The sequence below is a fragment of the Pseudonaja textilis genome, chromosome 2 (genome assembly GCF_049901715.1).
Source record: "Pseudonaja textilis isolate UNSWEBS1 chromosome 2, rPseTex1.2, whole genome shotgun sequence".
In the NCBI taxonomy this organism is placed as follows: Eukaryota; Metazoa; Chordata; class Lepidosauria; order Squamata; family Elapidae; genus Pseudonaja; species Pseudonaja textilis.
In genome coordinates, this window is record NC_141991.1 from 163,739,657 (window position 1) to 163,753,854 (window position 14,198).

Here is a 14,198-nt window from a genome sequence, read left to right on the forward strand (position 1 = left end):
CCTACAGATAGATTATTCTTTCTGCATACTAGGTCTCCTTCCTACCCCTGGAGCTCTGTGGATTTAGGAACTTAATGCATATTCTCATTTCAGCCCTGGGAGCTGAAACTATTAGGCTTCATTATCTTATGGTGTAGCCTGGTAGCGCTCCAAAATGGATTGGTTGCTTTTCTTGCATTCTTTGCTGGCTGAAGACATGTGACAGAATACAAGCTGTTGTTCAGGAAAAGGTATACATGTGCCATGAGTGATGTCAGATACAGAGTTGTGACAGGTGCAGAGAATGGTTTTGGAGTTGAAAGAGGGAAGTGTCAGCATGCTCAAAGGAACACACCAGATTTAGAAGGATGGCAACCTAATTGGACTAAAAGAAAATGAGCAAAACAGCTCTTAACAGCAATACAATAGAACTAAACATCAGCAGTAGGATTAGATGCTGGCCGACTGCAGGAAAAACAAAATGGCTGGGTGTGAGAATGTAATGGAGCGTACAATAAAAAAAGTCTTGGCAGCTTGGTGGAACCTTAAAAGAAGAAAATTGATTTGATGGGGATCACATACAGTACTGTCAAAATACGGCTTCTTGATTGTGGTTTAGTGTGTTATATAAATCCAGGTAATGCGGTTTTATGACTTAATGTACATTTAAACCCTAATTGTGGCATACTGAGCCATGACTTAGCATGACGTATCAACCCAGTTTTTGTTGCAAATCCCACTGACCCATTTTCCCCTCACATAAAAACACTTTCAGATTCTATGGGACAATCTCAAAATCACAACACCAGAATATTTCTGATGCAGCTTCTGCTTAGTCAGAAGTCAAAAAACTGGTCGGCAAACTTCAATAATGTTAATGGCTCAATTGAGCCAACCAGGAAAAATACAGTAGTCCAACGATGAAAAGAAATTGCTGTCGCTGATACAAAAGTGGGCTACCATTTCCTATTCCTTTATATTTGAGAATGTGGCTAGTTTTGGATTATGTAACTCTGTTGGCTGGGGATTTGGGAGTTGAAAGCAAACATACTTGAAGGCCATCTAGTTGGAGATGGTTTTGAAGAAGCTGTGTGATGTTCACTGGCAGCCTATAGAACATCATAGAGTTCAGATGAGTTCTCTTCATGCTGTGCTTATGAGCACCCAACATGAGACCAGTCTTTGCTGGAAATTCACTACTCAACCTTTTAGTTTGCCACAGCATGTTTTTATCATGTATGAAATTGTTAAGCATCTCAGAACAAGTTGAAGCTTCATATCTAAATTTTAATCATGTTTAGTCCAGTATTGTATTACATTGGGAGAAGAGATGCTGTTCCTCTTCATTTTAAATCCCACAATTTCTATTCCAAAGTGAGTTTTGAAATTTCTAAGCTTCGTTAAAAAAATAAGTCCAAATGAGTACATAAATTATTGTTAAAAGAAGATAAATTTCTAATTCCAGTAACTTTTTGTCCCTCTACCAAATCTATTCAGCTTAATCTTCTCACATTTGACAATCACATCACAGCTTCATTAGACAGAATACAATGATTTACACTGGCATTCTTTTTGCAAACTCAGTCAATGTATTTTTCCTAATATAGCAACTTTCTTTTCCCAAGCCTAAATAATTTAATCATCAGTGACTAAATAAGAATTGGCTGGTGTTTTTAAGCACAGATACAATGAGCGCAGCAGTAAGTTATTTTCATACCAGCATATTTGTGTATGAGAGGGAGAGATGTAAAAATAAGATTGGAGGACTCACAGATTTTTCTCTCCAAAACATTATGCAAACATAACCATATTTGGGAACAATTCTCTTAAGTTATTGCAACAGTAAAACCACGCAACATCTGTATGTAAAGTTCATCTTCCATTACACATATGAATCTTAAGGTATCAAAAAAGGAACCAAGCTCTCTCTTTAAAAATCAAGACCTTAAAACGGGTATTTCATACATTAAAAGTACACCTGCTGGCAAAGCAGCCTAGCAATGGAAAACGGCTACATGGGTTGATCCTACTTCAGGCCGATATTTTACAATGGCCTGTTCCTATTTGGAAGATGAGCCAATACTTCAAGTTCATTATTCTTGCTGGCTTAGATCATTTTGAGGAAGAGATTCTTGGACTCCACAAATCCAACTTTTGCAAATAGAAAAGCTGCCTTTTTATTGATTTCAGTACCTATCTTTGGGCAAGTAATTATTCCTTATCCTAGCCTATGTCTCTAGGCTGGTGGTAAGGGTGAGATTTATTTTTTTGATCCTATTCCACAGTTGGACAAAAGGATGGGTAGCATACATTGTTGACTAATCATTATAAAATCAAGCAAAAAGTCAGCATTTCCACTGACTTTTGACACAGTTGGACAAAAGGATGGGTAGCATACATTGTTGACTAATCATTATAAAATCAAGAAAAAGGCAGCATTTCCACTGACTTTTAACAGGATTACAGTTTTCATTTTGCAAATAGATGCCATGTAATTATAATTAATTGTTTAGTAGATTCTCCAAATTGTTTCAATCACTGGAAATCATATCATCTATAAACAGGAACAAATTTCAGTTAATTCACATTCTTGTGATTCAGTGTGACATTTAGCAAATTATGATTTCCTAGTCTTGAAGAGGATAGATGTACCAATTCCTCAAGATCTTCTTCTATTGCTCTAATAGGCAGGTAAAATGGCCTATCTCCCATGGGTAGAAAAGGTTTCTGCAGTTCAAATGTTGGGAAACAATAGGATTGCAACCTTTGGAAAAGCAGTTAAAATGCTACTTGTCCACAAAGCCTTCGGAGATTAAAGGTAGAGTGTAAAATTGCAGTTTTCTTGGCAAGGTTTTTCAGAAGTGATTTACCTTGTCCATTTCCTAGGACTGAGAGAGAGGAACTGGCCCAATTGGCTTTGTGCATAAGGCATTGGAATTCAGTTCTCCCGGTTTCTAGCCTTAACCACTAGAGTGCATTGGCTTTATCATATATTGGTAACACTGAACTAAAATATATAGTCAGGAAAAGAAATCCAAAAAAACAGTATTTCTGAACATTAGATAAAAAACATTAACCCAGTGTACAAAGTTTGCTGAATAACTAAGTTCTATTCTAGCTATTTGTACCATAATTGTGTATTGTATTTCAGTTGGTTGCAGATTAATAAATAACTGTGAAGAGTTCATTGTGCCTTGGGTATATAGATCAGGCTACTTCTATTTTTATCTATTATCCAAACCCTTTTGTTAGCAGCGAAAATAGTTTTCATAGTCCTGTCTCCAGCTTCCGGAGCACCTCCGGACCTCAGGGGGAAGCCATTTTCGCCCTCCCAGAGGTCCGAGGGAAGCCTCCGGACCCAGGGGAAGGCGAAAAACAGCCCTCCTGGAAGTTCCGGTAGGCCATGCCCACTATTGCCACACCCACCCAGCAATCAGGCAGCGAACTGGTTGCTGGGATTTTTGAATACCACCCCTAATGCTCAGGCTCTTTTAAGTTGTGTAAAACAGAGATCTTTTCTGAGTGGCTGAGGCAATTTGTTCTCATTTGGTCTTCATTTTCAGGAATAAGATTAGCAGATAATCAAGAGGAAAAAAGAGAAATGTGTAGCCTATACTAATTAGTGATACTTTATAAATTTAGTATATAATAAATGAAGTTTCTGATGACACATTTATCTCTGCCTTAGGTATCAGGTGTGTGATGGCGGCTACACTCTGTCTTGTGGGTATTAATACATTCTTCCAAAGTCGCTATTGATGTCTTACCTTCATCTTCCAAATTGCAGTGTGGTCGGTAAGTCAGCATCTACTGCAATCATAAAAGTACACTTTATTTTGAATGAATCAAAAATCTTTTAATACCTCTTCAACATTGGAAACAGAGACCGGGCTTCTACACTAATACAGCAGGGGGCTTTAGTTCACTTTGTTTCATAAGTAAGTGGACAGGTATTTTTTTACTCAATTGTTTAATTAGGTTCTCTTTATCTAGTTTTAGGGCTTGTATGAAGAACAGTTCAGGTAGTATTTATGCAGAAATATTGAAAATTCAAAAGGGTTCACAAAACTTTCAAGCACCATTGTATTCCACCAGCAATAGTAAGGGTCAATAAGTTTATTATTTTCTGCTATTGTACCTTACACATTAAAACTTTACACATTATATTCCTAGTCTGTGGCTTAATTTACTGCATTCTCAGTTGTACAGGTCGGAGAGTCCAAGAGAGAGTTGGGCTGTCTCCTGCTTCCTTTCTCAAAGACGGAGACAATCAAAGTGTAGTCCAGCCCCCTTTCCACTGCGCATGCCCAGTTTTTGACTCTGTCTTCATGCAAAGAGGACACGAGGAGAGAGTGCTCAGAAAGAAAGATAGAAAATATAGGCTCAACGCTTTCGATTATTTGAGAAAAAAAAAAGAGAAAGAGTGAGTGTCAGCAAACCGTGAGTAAGCGAAAGAGCCGGGACCTCATCCCAATGCGGGAAAGCCCGCATAGCTGTTTGGTGTTAAGAGAATAAGCGGCAGCAGCCTCAGTAAGAGCGGGAGGGCTCTCGATCAGCTAGCAAAGAAGGACAGCAAATTAACTCAGCTTTCCCAGAGCCTTCATTAAACAAACCAGAAACCGCACAAGCCTCCAGTGCTCTCTTTAATTGGACGCAAACTCACTTTTAGGCTGAGCAAGTTTCCATTACAGCCACACACGCCTACCCAGGAGAAAGGGAGGCTAGAGTCCATGCTCAGGCCGGTCTGAGTATAATCTATCGGCAAAAGCCAAAGGGAAAGATCATGGCCGACTTTTCTGAAACAGAGGCAAGCCTGGAGGAGCAGGAATCCCCTGCCCCCAGTTTGAGCAGAGAGCAAAGCACAAAGGAACCCAGAGAGGCTGGGAGAGCTTCAGAAAGGCCTCTCAGCAGGGTGTCCAAGGCAGATGAGAGGGAGGCATTAAGGAGACAAAGGGCCATTGAGAAATGCCTCCCAAGGCCGGAAAAGGAGGCGAAGAATGGAAATTCCCGCGCTCCAACAGGCAAACCAATGAAAGCAAAGTATCAGGAAAGGAGCGCAACGCTAGAGGGCACTGAAAATCAGCCTTTCCAGCCTGCTCTTTGTGTGAACGAAGGATTGAATGGACCAGAAAGACAATGCTCTCCGGCATGCAATGAAGAGCCCTCCCCCAAGAGAAAGAGATTTTCAACTGAGTCTAGTTCTTCCTCCACAGCATCGGAAGTCGGGGAACAGTCCTTTAAAGAGGAAATGAGGACTATGATGAAAGAAATGATGGCAGAATTCAGGGACAGTCAGGGTAACAGACCCAGCCTGATGCATAAGGAGAGGAGGCAGGATGCTCATCATCATTCTACTCAAGCAGGAGAAGTAAGGGAGGAACGGGGCTTCCAGGGAGAAAGTTCCAGTAGATCAGACACTCACAGTGAGGCCTCTGTTTCAAGAGAGGAAGAATGTAGGGAGTCAGCTTTCTCAGATGAAGAACCAGAAATTCCAATGTTCACAGGTCTATTTCGTCACCAGCTCTTTAAGATGCTGCTGGGGAAGGCTAAGATAGCAACAGGCCTGGGGAGAATCACAGGGACAGAACGGTCTGAGTTAGAACCATCTGATCCCAAAGATAGCTTTTTTTTTGCCAGAACCAAGGTTGAAAGTGAATCCATACCTTCACCTGAATTGTTCAGGAAAGCGGTAGAAGGTCAGTTGGACAAACAAGTTATTTTCCCAAAGCCAGGGAGGGAATGAGAGGAAATTTTATAACGCGGAACTAGCGGACTTATTCCCAGTCCCCAAGATAGCCCAGTAGCAGCTTCCACGTCTGCTACAATGTTGGCTAACGAAGCTGAGGATGGTCTAAAGGGGAAGGATAAGAAAACAGAACAGACCCTACAAAAAGTTCACCAGGCCACAGCATGGGCGGTAAAGGCAACATCCACGGCATCATTTTTCAGCAGAGCAGTCCTGATATGGATTGAACAGATGCAGGAAAGGATGCCACCTGGCAATCTTCGATTGCAACAGGATTTGAACAAAATAACTGCTGTAACAGAGTTCATAGAAGACGCCACACTTAATGGGGTCAAGTACGCAACTAAGGCCATTGCAGTTTCAGTAGCTGCAAGGCGACTTGTTTGGTTCCACCATTGGCAGGCAGATCTGAAACATAAATGGAAACTGGCATCAGCTCCAGTTAAAGGGGACAAACTTTTCGGGGAGGCCATGGAGCCATTACTGATTAAAACCAAGGACAAGAGGAAGGTCTTACCCAGGAAACTTGGTCAGGCAGGTAGGCAACCTTCTCCATATACACGGCAACAGCCCTTTCCTATACACACAGAGACGGTACACGCAGACCCCTACTAGACATCCAGATAGGTCAAGATTTAGTGATGGGGTGGACAACGGTCCCAGGAAAGGCGCCCCTTCTGGAGTTCGACTGGCAGGGCCTTCCGGCATACAAAGTGACAGCCGGAACCTTTCTCATTTGTTTATTTTTCTCCTTGCCTTTTTCCCCCCCTTGTCTCTCCTCCCCCCTTTTCTTCTTCTGCTTACTCACTTTCTGTTGTTTTCTAACCTTATATCCAGCTTTCATCTCATTTTTCTCTTTTTGGATTGTTTTCTCTACCCTTAAAATCCCCTTTTTCTTTTCCTCTTCCTCCTCCTCCCCAAAGTGAACCCATTGCTCATCCAAAATGGCTTCTTCTTCTTCTTTATTCCAGTCGTCCTGCTGTGTTGTCAATTTTTCATAGGTGCGTAACGCCATTTCTAAAAATTGAAAAAGAGTGCCCCGAGAATCTTTTCCATCTTGCTCTTTCTTATATTTTTGGTATTGAGTTTTTAATTGATCCAAAAGCAATGCCATCCTGAAGAGAAAGATTTCTTCAAAAACAACCACCCAAATATTTTTAATCAAGAGTAATTCCAAAAGAATTCCAAAGTCACTAAAAAGTCCAAATGACTGTTTCTTTCAATACTTTTTTTTTATCCTCTTCAATTTCTCTTTATGGGGTTACTGATTGATCAAAAGGTTCCCATTAAAGTGTATCTTTCTTTAAAATTCTAGGTAGTCTCCTCCTTTTTCAAGCTCTGCTCCAAAAAATTTTTTCCTCTCCCCCCACTTACAACAAGAATTTCCCTTTAAACGCTCAGAAATCCATACCTCCAATTCAGGCTTTCCAATTTCTGAGGATGTTAAGTCCAAAGTCCAAAGTCCAAAGTCCTTTCTCTGATAATTTTCAGGTTAAAATATCTTCGGTGCCCAATGCATTTTCCAGTTCTGCATTTGATACTTCTGTGGGGTGGGAGAGTAAGTAGAAAAAAAAAGGTTTCCCTTAGCAGCTTTCTCCACCGCTGTCTCTCTTCTTAGGGATACAATGTATCTTTCAGGCAATAAACAATTCCACTCCAGGGTTTTAGAAGCTGTTATTTTCCCGGTACAGCCAACACTTTCACGGTTTAAATCTTCCTTCTCCTCCTTCCTCCAGCGCAATCTTTTCCAGCTGCCAGCTTCTTGGTGGCAGCCATTGCTGACCGCCGCTACACCGCCTTGAGAAAAGGAGGTTAAGCTGGGTGAGGAGGGGGTCTGCGACACTTCCAAACCCCTTCCCAGATCATCCCTATCTTCGGCTGCCTCTACAGGGCAGCCTTATCCTCCAAATCCATCTGGATCAGAGGCACCAAGACGGCGAGCACAGCAGGGATCGCAAAGAAATGCAAATCCCTGCTGTCGCCGAAGCCTGGCAACCTGGAAGGCCTAGTTCTAAATGTTCAGAAATCTTTATTGTCCCCTTGGCATTTAATCCAGTTGAATTACCTGTTGGTGCCCAAGCGGATTTTTCCGATTTCTCATTCATCTGCTGTCAACATAAGGAAGGAGAGTGAGAAAAAAGAAACTTTCACTTTTCACTTTCATTTGCTACTTCTGAATCTTCTTTGGGAGCGATGTATCTTTTAAAAGATTTAAATTCCAGGGTATCTCAGTTGTTGCTTCTTATCCCGGTCAGCCAAAACTTTCACTTCTTAACTTCCCCCTGCACTTTCTTTTCCGGCTGAGTGCTTCTTTGAGGCGGCCATTTCTGACCGCCACTCTTGCTGCCTTCGGGAAAGGGAGTTTTGCCAGCTGGGGAGGAAAGATGCGGCTTCCCTCGACCCTGCTGGGATCTTCCCCCCTCTTTGCACACCTCTACGGGGTGGCTTAGCCCCGAAGCCAAGTGGCTCGGGACACTCCAGCGGCGAGCCCAGGCAGAAACTGCGCACGATCGTGGATTCCTGTCTGCCGCTGAAGCCCTGCAAACCGGAAAAGGCATCGGGAGGGAGGGTGTAGACCAATTTTGGATCTCAAATTACTAAACAGGCACATAGGATACAGGAGATTCAAGATGCAGTCCCTGCAAGCTATACTAGGGAGCATAAGGGAGGGGGATGTCCTGACATCAGTAGACCCCACAGATGCTTACCTACACTTACCTATTACCAGGAGGCATCAGAAGTTCCTGCGGTTTTGTTGCACAGGGAGACACTACCAGTACAGGGCTCTACCATTCGGCCTGTCTTGAGCGCCAAGGACTTTCACCAAGGTCCTGGCAGCAGTAGCAGCCTTCCTCAGGACAAAGCCCAAATGGGTCCAATGCTACTTAGATGATATATTAATACAGTCAATGTCGACTCTAAGAGTACAGAGCAATCTAGAAACCATGATACAGACACTACAAGACCATGGCTTTTCGGTGAATTTCGAAAAGAGCCACTTAGAATCGACCAGGCGATTACAACACTTAGGAGCTATAATAGACACCAACTCCTGCGAGGTTTACCTATCACAGGAAAGGCAGAACAGCATAAGGTCATAAATAAATCAAGTGAGCACAGCTCTGGGGGTGTCCCTGGACTTGCTGTCACAAATACTAGGGAAGATGATATCATGCATCTCGATAGTACCTCGGGCCAGGCTGCACACAAGGACATTGCAGTGGTTCCTATTACCTTACCAGAGAGCAGGCAAGGGCAATACAGGAACCAAGGTATGAGTCCCCCCCACTCCCTGAGTGAAGCAGTCACTCCAGTGGTGGAGATCACCCGCAGTGACAAGGGGATGGAGATCACCCGCAGTGACAAGGGGAACCCACCCGACTATCACAACAGAGTGTGATAGTCAAGTTTGATAAGCTGGGGAGCCCACTGTTGGAGCCAGATTACAGAGGTCAGTGGTCTCAGTCAGACCTCAAAAACAACAACAACTGGTTGGAGCTCAGGGCATCTCATCTGGTTCTAAGGGCCTTCAGGTCAGTGATAGTGGGACAGCATGTGTTGATCCTGACCGACATGACTGTCAAAGCTCATATCAACAGGCAGGGGGGGTACTCACTCCCTAGTGCTCATGCAAGAAGCAGAGCGATTGGGCCGCTGGGCAGAGACGCACCTTCTATCGATCAGGGTAGATATCGGGAGTGGAAAACGTTCAGGCAGATAGGCTCAGCAGAACAATGGTCGACCACTCAGAGTGGCGCCTACACCCAGACCTGTTCAAGGAACTGTTGCACAGATTCGGGAGAGCAGTCCCGGACCTGTTTGCGATGCCAGCAAATGCACAACTCCCAAAATTCAACTCGAGATTCCCAACACAGGGAGCACCAATACGCTCCAAGAAGCATGGCCAAGGGGTTTGCTCTACGCATTTCCCCCATTCCCCTTGATACACCAAGGGTAATCAAGAAAGTGATAGAAGAGGGGGCGGAGGTCTTAATGGAAGCACCTCACTGGCCCAGGAGGTCTTGGTACACGGATCTGGTAGATCTGTCGGTATCCAGACCATGGAGAATTCCCCCAGACAAGGTAGAACTGAGTCAGGGAGCCATACGACACCCAGAGCCACAATGGCTGCAACTAACCGCATGGCACTTGAGAGGACCACGCTAAAGCGTTTAGAGTGCTCAGACACTCCAGGCATCCAGGAGACCATCAACCAACAGAATTTATGATGCTACTTGGAGAGCATTTGGAACCTGGTTTTCCAAGAAACAAATAGATCCAAACCACAGTGTTAGTTACTCAAGTGCTGGATTTTCTCCAGGAAGGCCTGAAGAAGGGTTTAACCCCTAACACCTTAAGGAGGCAGGTAGCAGTGATAGCTTCAGTGTTGGGTTGCGGGACCTCAGAGTCCCTCTCACGACACCCCCTAATCCATACGTTCATCAGGGAGCAACCAATCTAAAGCCACCAGTGATACACAGGTACCCTACTTGGGACTTGACAAGGGTGCTAAGGGCGCTCATGACTGAGCCCTTTGAACCGCTGAGGTCAGTAGGACTTAAGGTGGTCTTCCTAATAGCCATTACATCAGCCAGAAGAATTTCAGAGTTGGCAGCATTATCCGTGAGGGAGGACCTCTGTATAGTTCACCCGAATAGGGTAGTATTAAGATTAGACCCGACCTTTATCCCAAAATCAATTCTATGTTCCATAGAGCACAAGAGTTAGTACTACCAGACTTCTGCCCAGAACCGCTCCATGGCCTAGAAAGGAAGTGGCACTCCTTGGATGTTAGGAGAGCTATACGCATTTATATTAAGAGAACAAGGTCCATTAGAAAAACAGAAGCATTGTTCATTTCATTCAGATTGAGTTCCTTGGGACAAAGGGTTTCACCGTCTACATAGGCAGATGGATCAAGACATGTATCACAAAAGCTTATGAAAGTCAATCATTGCAATTGCCAGGTAACATAACAACACATTCAAACAGGAGTGCAGCCACATCAGCAGCATGGAACACACAGGCCTCAACTGAAGAGATCTGTAGGGCAGCAACGTGGTCATCACCATCTCCATTCATCAGAAATTATAAACTGGATACATTTGCATCAGCGGAAGCATCCTTTGGAAGAAGAGTGCTACAAAGAGTCCACACGGAGATGGGGGCTTGGGACAAGGAGTTGGCCCACCCTCAGGACAATTAGCTTGGGTACGTCCCACGCTTTGGATTCCCCGACCCGTACAACTGAGAAAGAGCGTTGGGCTTACCTGAAACGCATCTTCTAGTTGTACGGGAGGAGAGTCCAAATCCCACCCTTAGATAGTTAGTCCCAAGCTCAGAATGGTCAAGAACGAGCACCAAAGAACTCTCCAAGTCAATCATCAGCCTTCATCAAAAACTGGGCATGCGCAGTGGAAAGGGGGCTGGATGAAACTTTGATTGACTCCGTTTTAAGCAAGGAAGCAGGAGACAGCCCACGCTTTGGATTCTCCTACCGTACAACTAGAAGATGCGTTTCAGGTAAGCCCAATGCTCTTTTTCATGGCAAGTACTCCAGTATAAACCACCTGCTTACCTCCATCCAATATCCAGTTCTTTAGTATTAGCCTTCACTATCTCTTCCCATTTTGGCATCCACTATATTGTAATTGTCATTCTCTGAATTTCACTTTAACAATGCCTCCAGGTTTGGGAAGGCTATTCTCGGCTTTCTGGCCATTTGGGGACCTTTAGTTGTGTTGTTGTTTCCTCATAAGCATGTCTTTTCTTTTTTACAGGCTTTTTAAAAAAACCTCACACAAGCGTGGATTCCTTCAAGACTTTGCCACAGCCTCTATCACACATCTTCTTAAAAATAAAATAGAAAGTATTGAATAATAATGGTTATGATAAAAATGCCAAATCCAGCCTAAATATCTGGTTGACTATGTGATGAACCATAATAATAATATGTTCCTCTTCTACGATGTATAAAAGTTCAAGCGTTTAAATTCTATAAGCATGAATGAATTTCTGGTTTGAAAAAAATTATTTTCAAGCAGAGCAGCAAAGAGAAGAACTATTTTTTATACCAAGCATTTTAAGTAAGAGGACTGTACCTTGGGTGGAAGAACTGATTACTGTATACGTTTGATTTTTAAATATGTATAATCTCCTTTCCCTACCACCCTTTTAAGATGCATGTTCAAGGCATGTTTTTAAATCTGGTTCAGATTTTTTTAAAAGTGTATTGTTTGAAATGCACATTTTGGTCATCAGGTTTTGGAGCCTGAGATGATGTTTGAAGTGTATTCCTGTTGTAGTTATTTTCATGTTTCGCCTAATTGTGCCAAATTATATTGAGCAAGACAATCAGCAATATAATAGCTTTTTCATGATTGTAACAGTTGGTGCGCTGTATGTTAGCAGTGCCTGATGCTAGTTCCTGCTGTATTTTTTTTTCTCTATATTTGGATATGCAATTGTGTGGGAATAAGAAGTAGTACACTGTAGAAAGTAGAAAGGCAATTTCTATTATGAATGGAAATGTGCAGTCATAATTATGGACATTTCTACAACTGTGTCTATTCATAGTATACTTTTCTTCAGACAAATATATCTCATGCAGTTGTGTTATTATTTAGAAAAGGAAAAAGGAAAAAAACCCTGGTATTTGTGAGAATCCATCCTGGATGACCAAGCTGCCCAGGAAGTTATGTACTCCAAATCATGTTTCTTACATCCATATCATCTACTTTTGTAAGAACTTATACACTGTGTGTATCTTTGGAAGGTAGTTTAGTTTTGTGGTTTTGTTCCAGATATAAAGCAGATTGGTTCTGGTCATTTATTGTTAATCATATTCTTGGGGAAGGTAAGAGGTGACTGGACCATTGACCCAGAAAACTGAACTTCAGCTGTTGATCCCAGCATTTCATGCTGATGAAAAATGCCAAAGGTTTTTGCTGAATCTGATTCTAATGAAATGGCCATTGTTGGGACATTTGGCTTGCCAGCTATTCTTGATTTTTCCCAGATAATCTCAGTAGTAGTAGTCCGTCCCAAATCTATGCACTGATGCCAGACAGTGGATTTTGAAGTGGCAGCAGTAGCAGCCCCATTGCCCTCATGGTCAAAACTCCCTGCCAGGAAGAAATCTTCAAGTGCCCACTTTTAAATAGCTATTCAACTTCACCTACTGTATGTCTGTGCTTTTGGGGGGAAAAAAGAGAATAGATAAAGCTGCCTCTCAAGGAACAGAGCCATACTGGGAATGATTTCAGGCACAGCGTGCCAAGGAAAAGCTACTTCAAACTTTCCACTTTCTTGAAGGGTTTTATCTTTAGGGGCCAGATAACGGCTGTATCCATATGACATTAGTCAGTCTGGATGGACTTTAGTACTACAATGGGACTCTGGAACATTGCTTTTTTTTGGGGGGGGGGGATGTTGTTTTCTTTCTATTGAAGAGAAAAAAAACTATCCCACAGATCAACTTTAGCTCAGGTGTGACTCACAAATTCACCTGTAACCAAAGGCTGTACCTCTTAGAAGCTAATGACCTGAATTACAGAGGGTTTTTTAAAATCTGCTTCCTGTTTCCACTTTACATGGATATATATGGTCTATTGAATTGAATACAGCTTGCTTCTAAGTGCATAAGATTGGACCTGCAGTTCTTTGGACAGCTAGGAATGCAGCTACCTAGGGCAGAAGAGTTCCTATATCAATCATTCGCGTAAAATTATTCTTCCCTCAATTGCTGAAGGCTGCCAGTGCCAGAAATCCCTCCCTGTTCTCCCTTCAGCTGCTAGCCCACAGATTTTACAATAGTGACAAGTCTGGCTCTGCTGGCTTGCTTAGTAGGGAAGCCAATAGGGTTAATAGGGTCAAACTTTTATGAAGCAGCTTCTCTGCCAGGATTATTATCACTTATCCTGAAATAAGATACATTGGTTTGTAAGAAATATAAATTATATGTCAAAATGTAAAAGACTTTTAAGAATGCAAAATTGCAAGAGGGTTGCTTGGCTTGTTCTCCTCTGGAGCTACAAGTCCTGAGAGTTGTACTCTGAACACATCATAAGTGTCCCAAGCTGGAACTGTAAAATGCCCATTACTAAGCAAACAATATGGATAAATTGAGAAAATTTAAAATATAACTGTAGGTGGTTAAACAACCCTAAAAATATTTGTGCTGGATTGTTTCACAAAACACTTGATTTTTCTCTACAGCCTTTTTACTGGCAGTAACTGAATTATACAATGCTTCCAATTTGTCTATGATTTTTTTTTAAAGAAAAAAGTTGTTAAAAGATACTTTTCTATTATAATTTTCTAAAAATAAAAGCAATGAATAAAATGAAAATATGGTCTATGCTACGTCTGTTATTTACTTGTATCCATTTGAAGAAATCAGAATATGTGACAATCAATGTTAAAACTTAGTTTTAATACCTTGCCCCAGCTCAGTTTTCATTTATACTTCCCT

The 14,198-nt window shown here is 42.3% G+C and overlaps 1 protein-coding gene across 3 annotated transcripts in view; it reads left to right on the forward strand.

The window, feature by feature from the left end:
- The window catches only part of RBPMS (RNA binding protein, mRNA processing factor), a 113,065-nt gene extending 98,990 nt beyond the window's left edge, over positions 1–14,075 (forward strand). For all 3 annotated transcript variants that reach the window (XM_026712694.2, XM_087926297.1, XM_026712695.2), the window contains 2 exons: positions 3,668–3,774; positions 11,506–14,075. Coding sequence is in view for 1 of the 3 variants with exons in the window: in XM_087926297.1 (XP_087782423.1) it covers positions 3,668–3,713 (46 nt within the window). In the remaining 2 variants the exon portion in view is untranslated. The remainder of the gene's footprint in view (positions 1–3,667; positions 3,775–11,505) is intronic.
- The last annotated feature ends 123 nt before the right edge of the window (positions 14,076–14,198 follow it).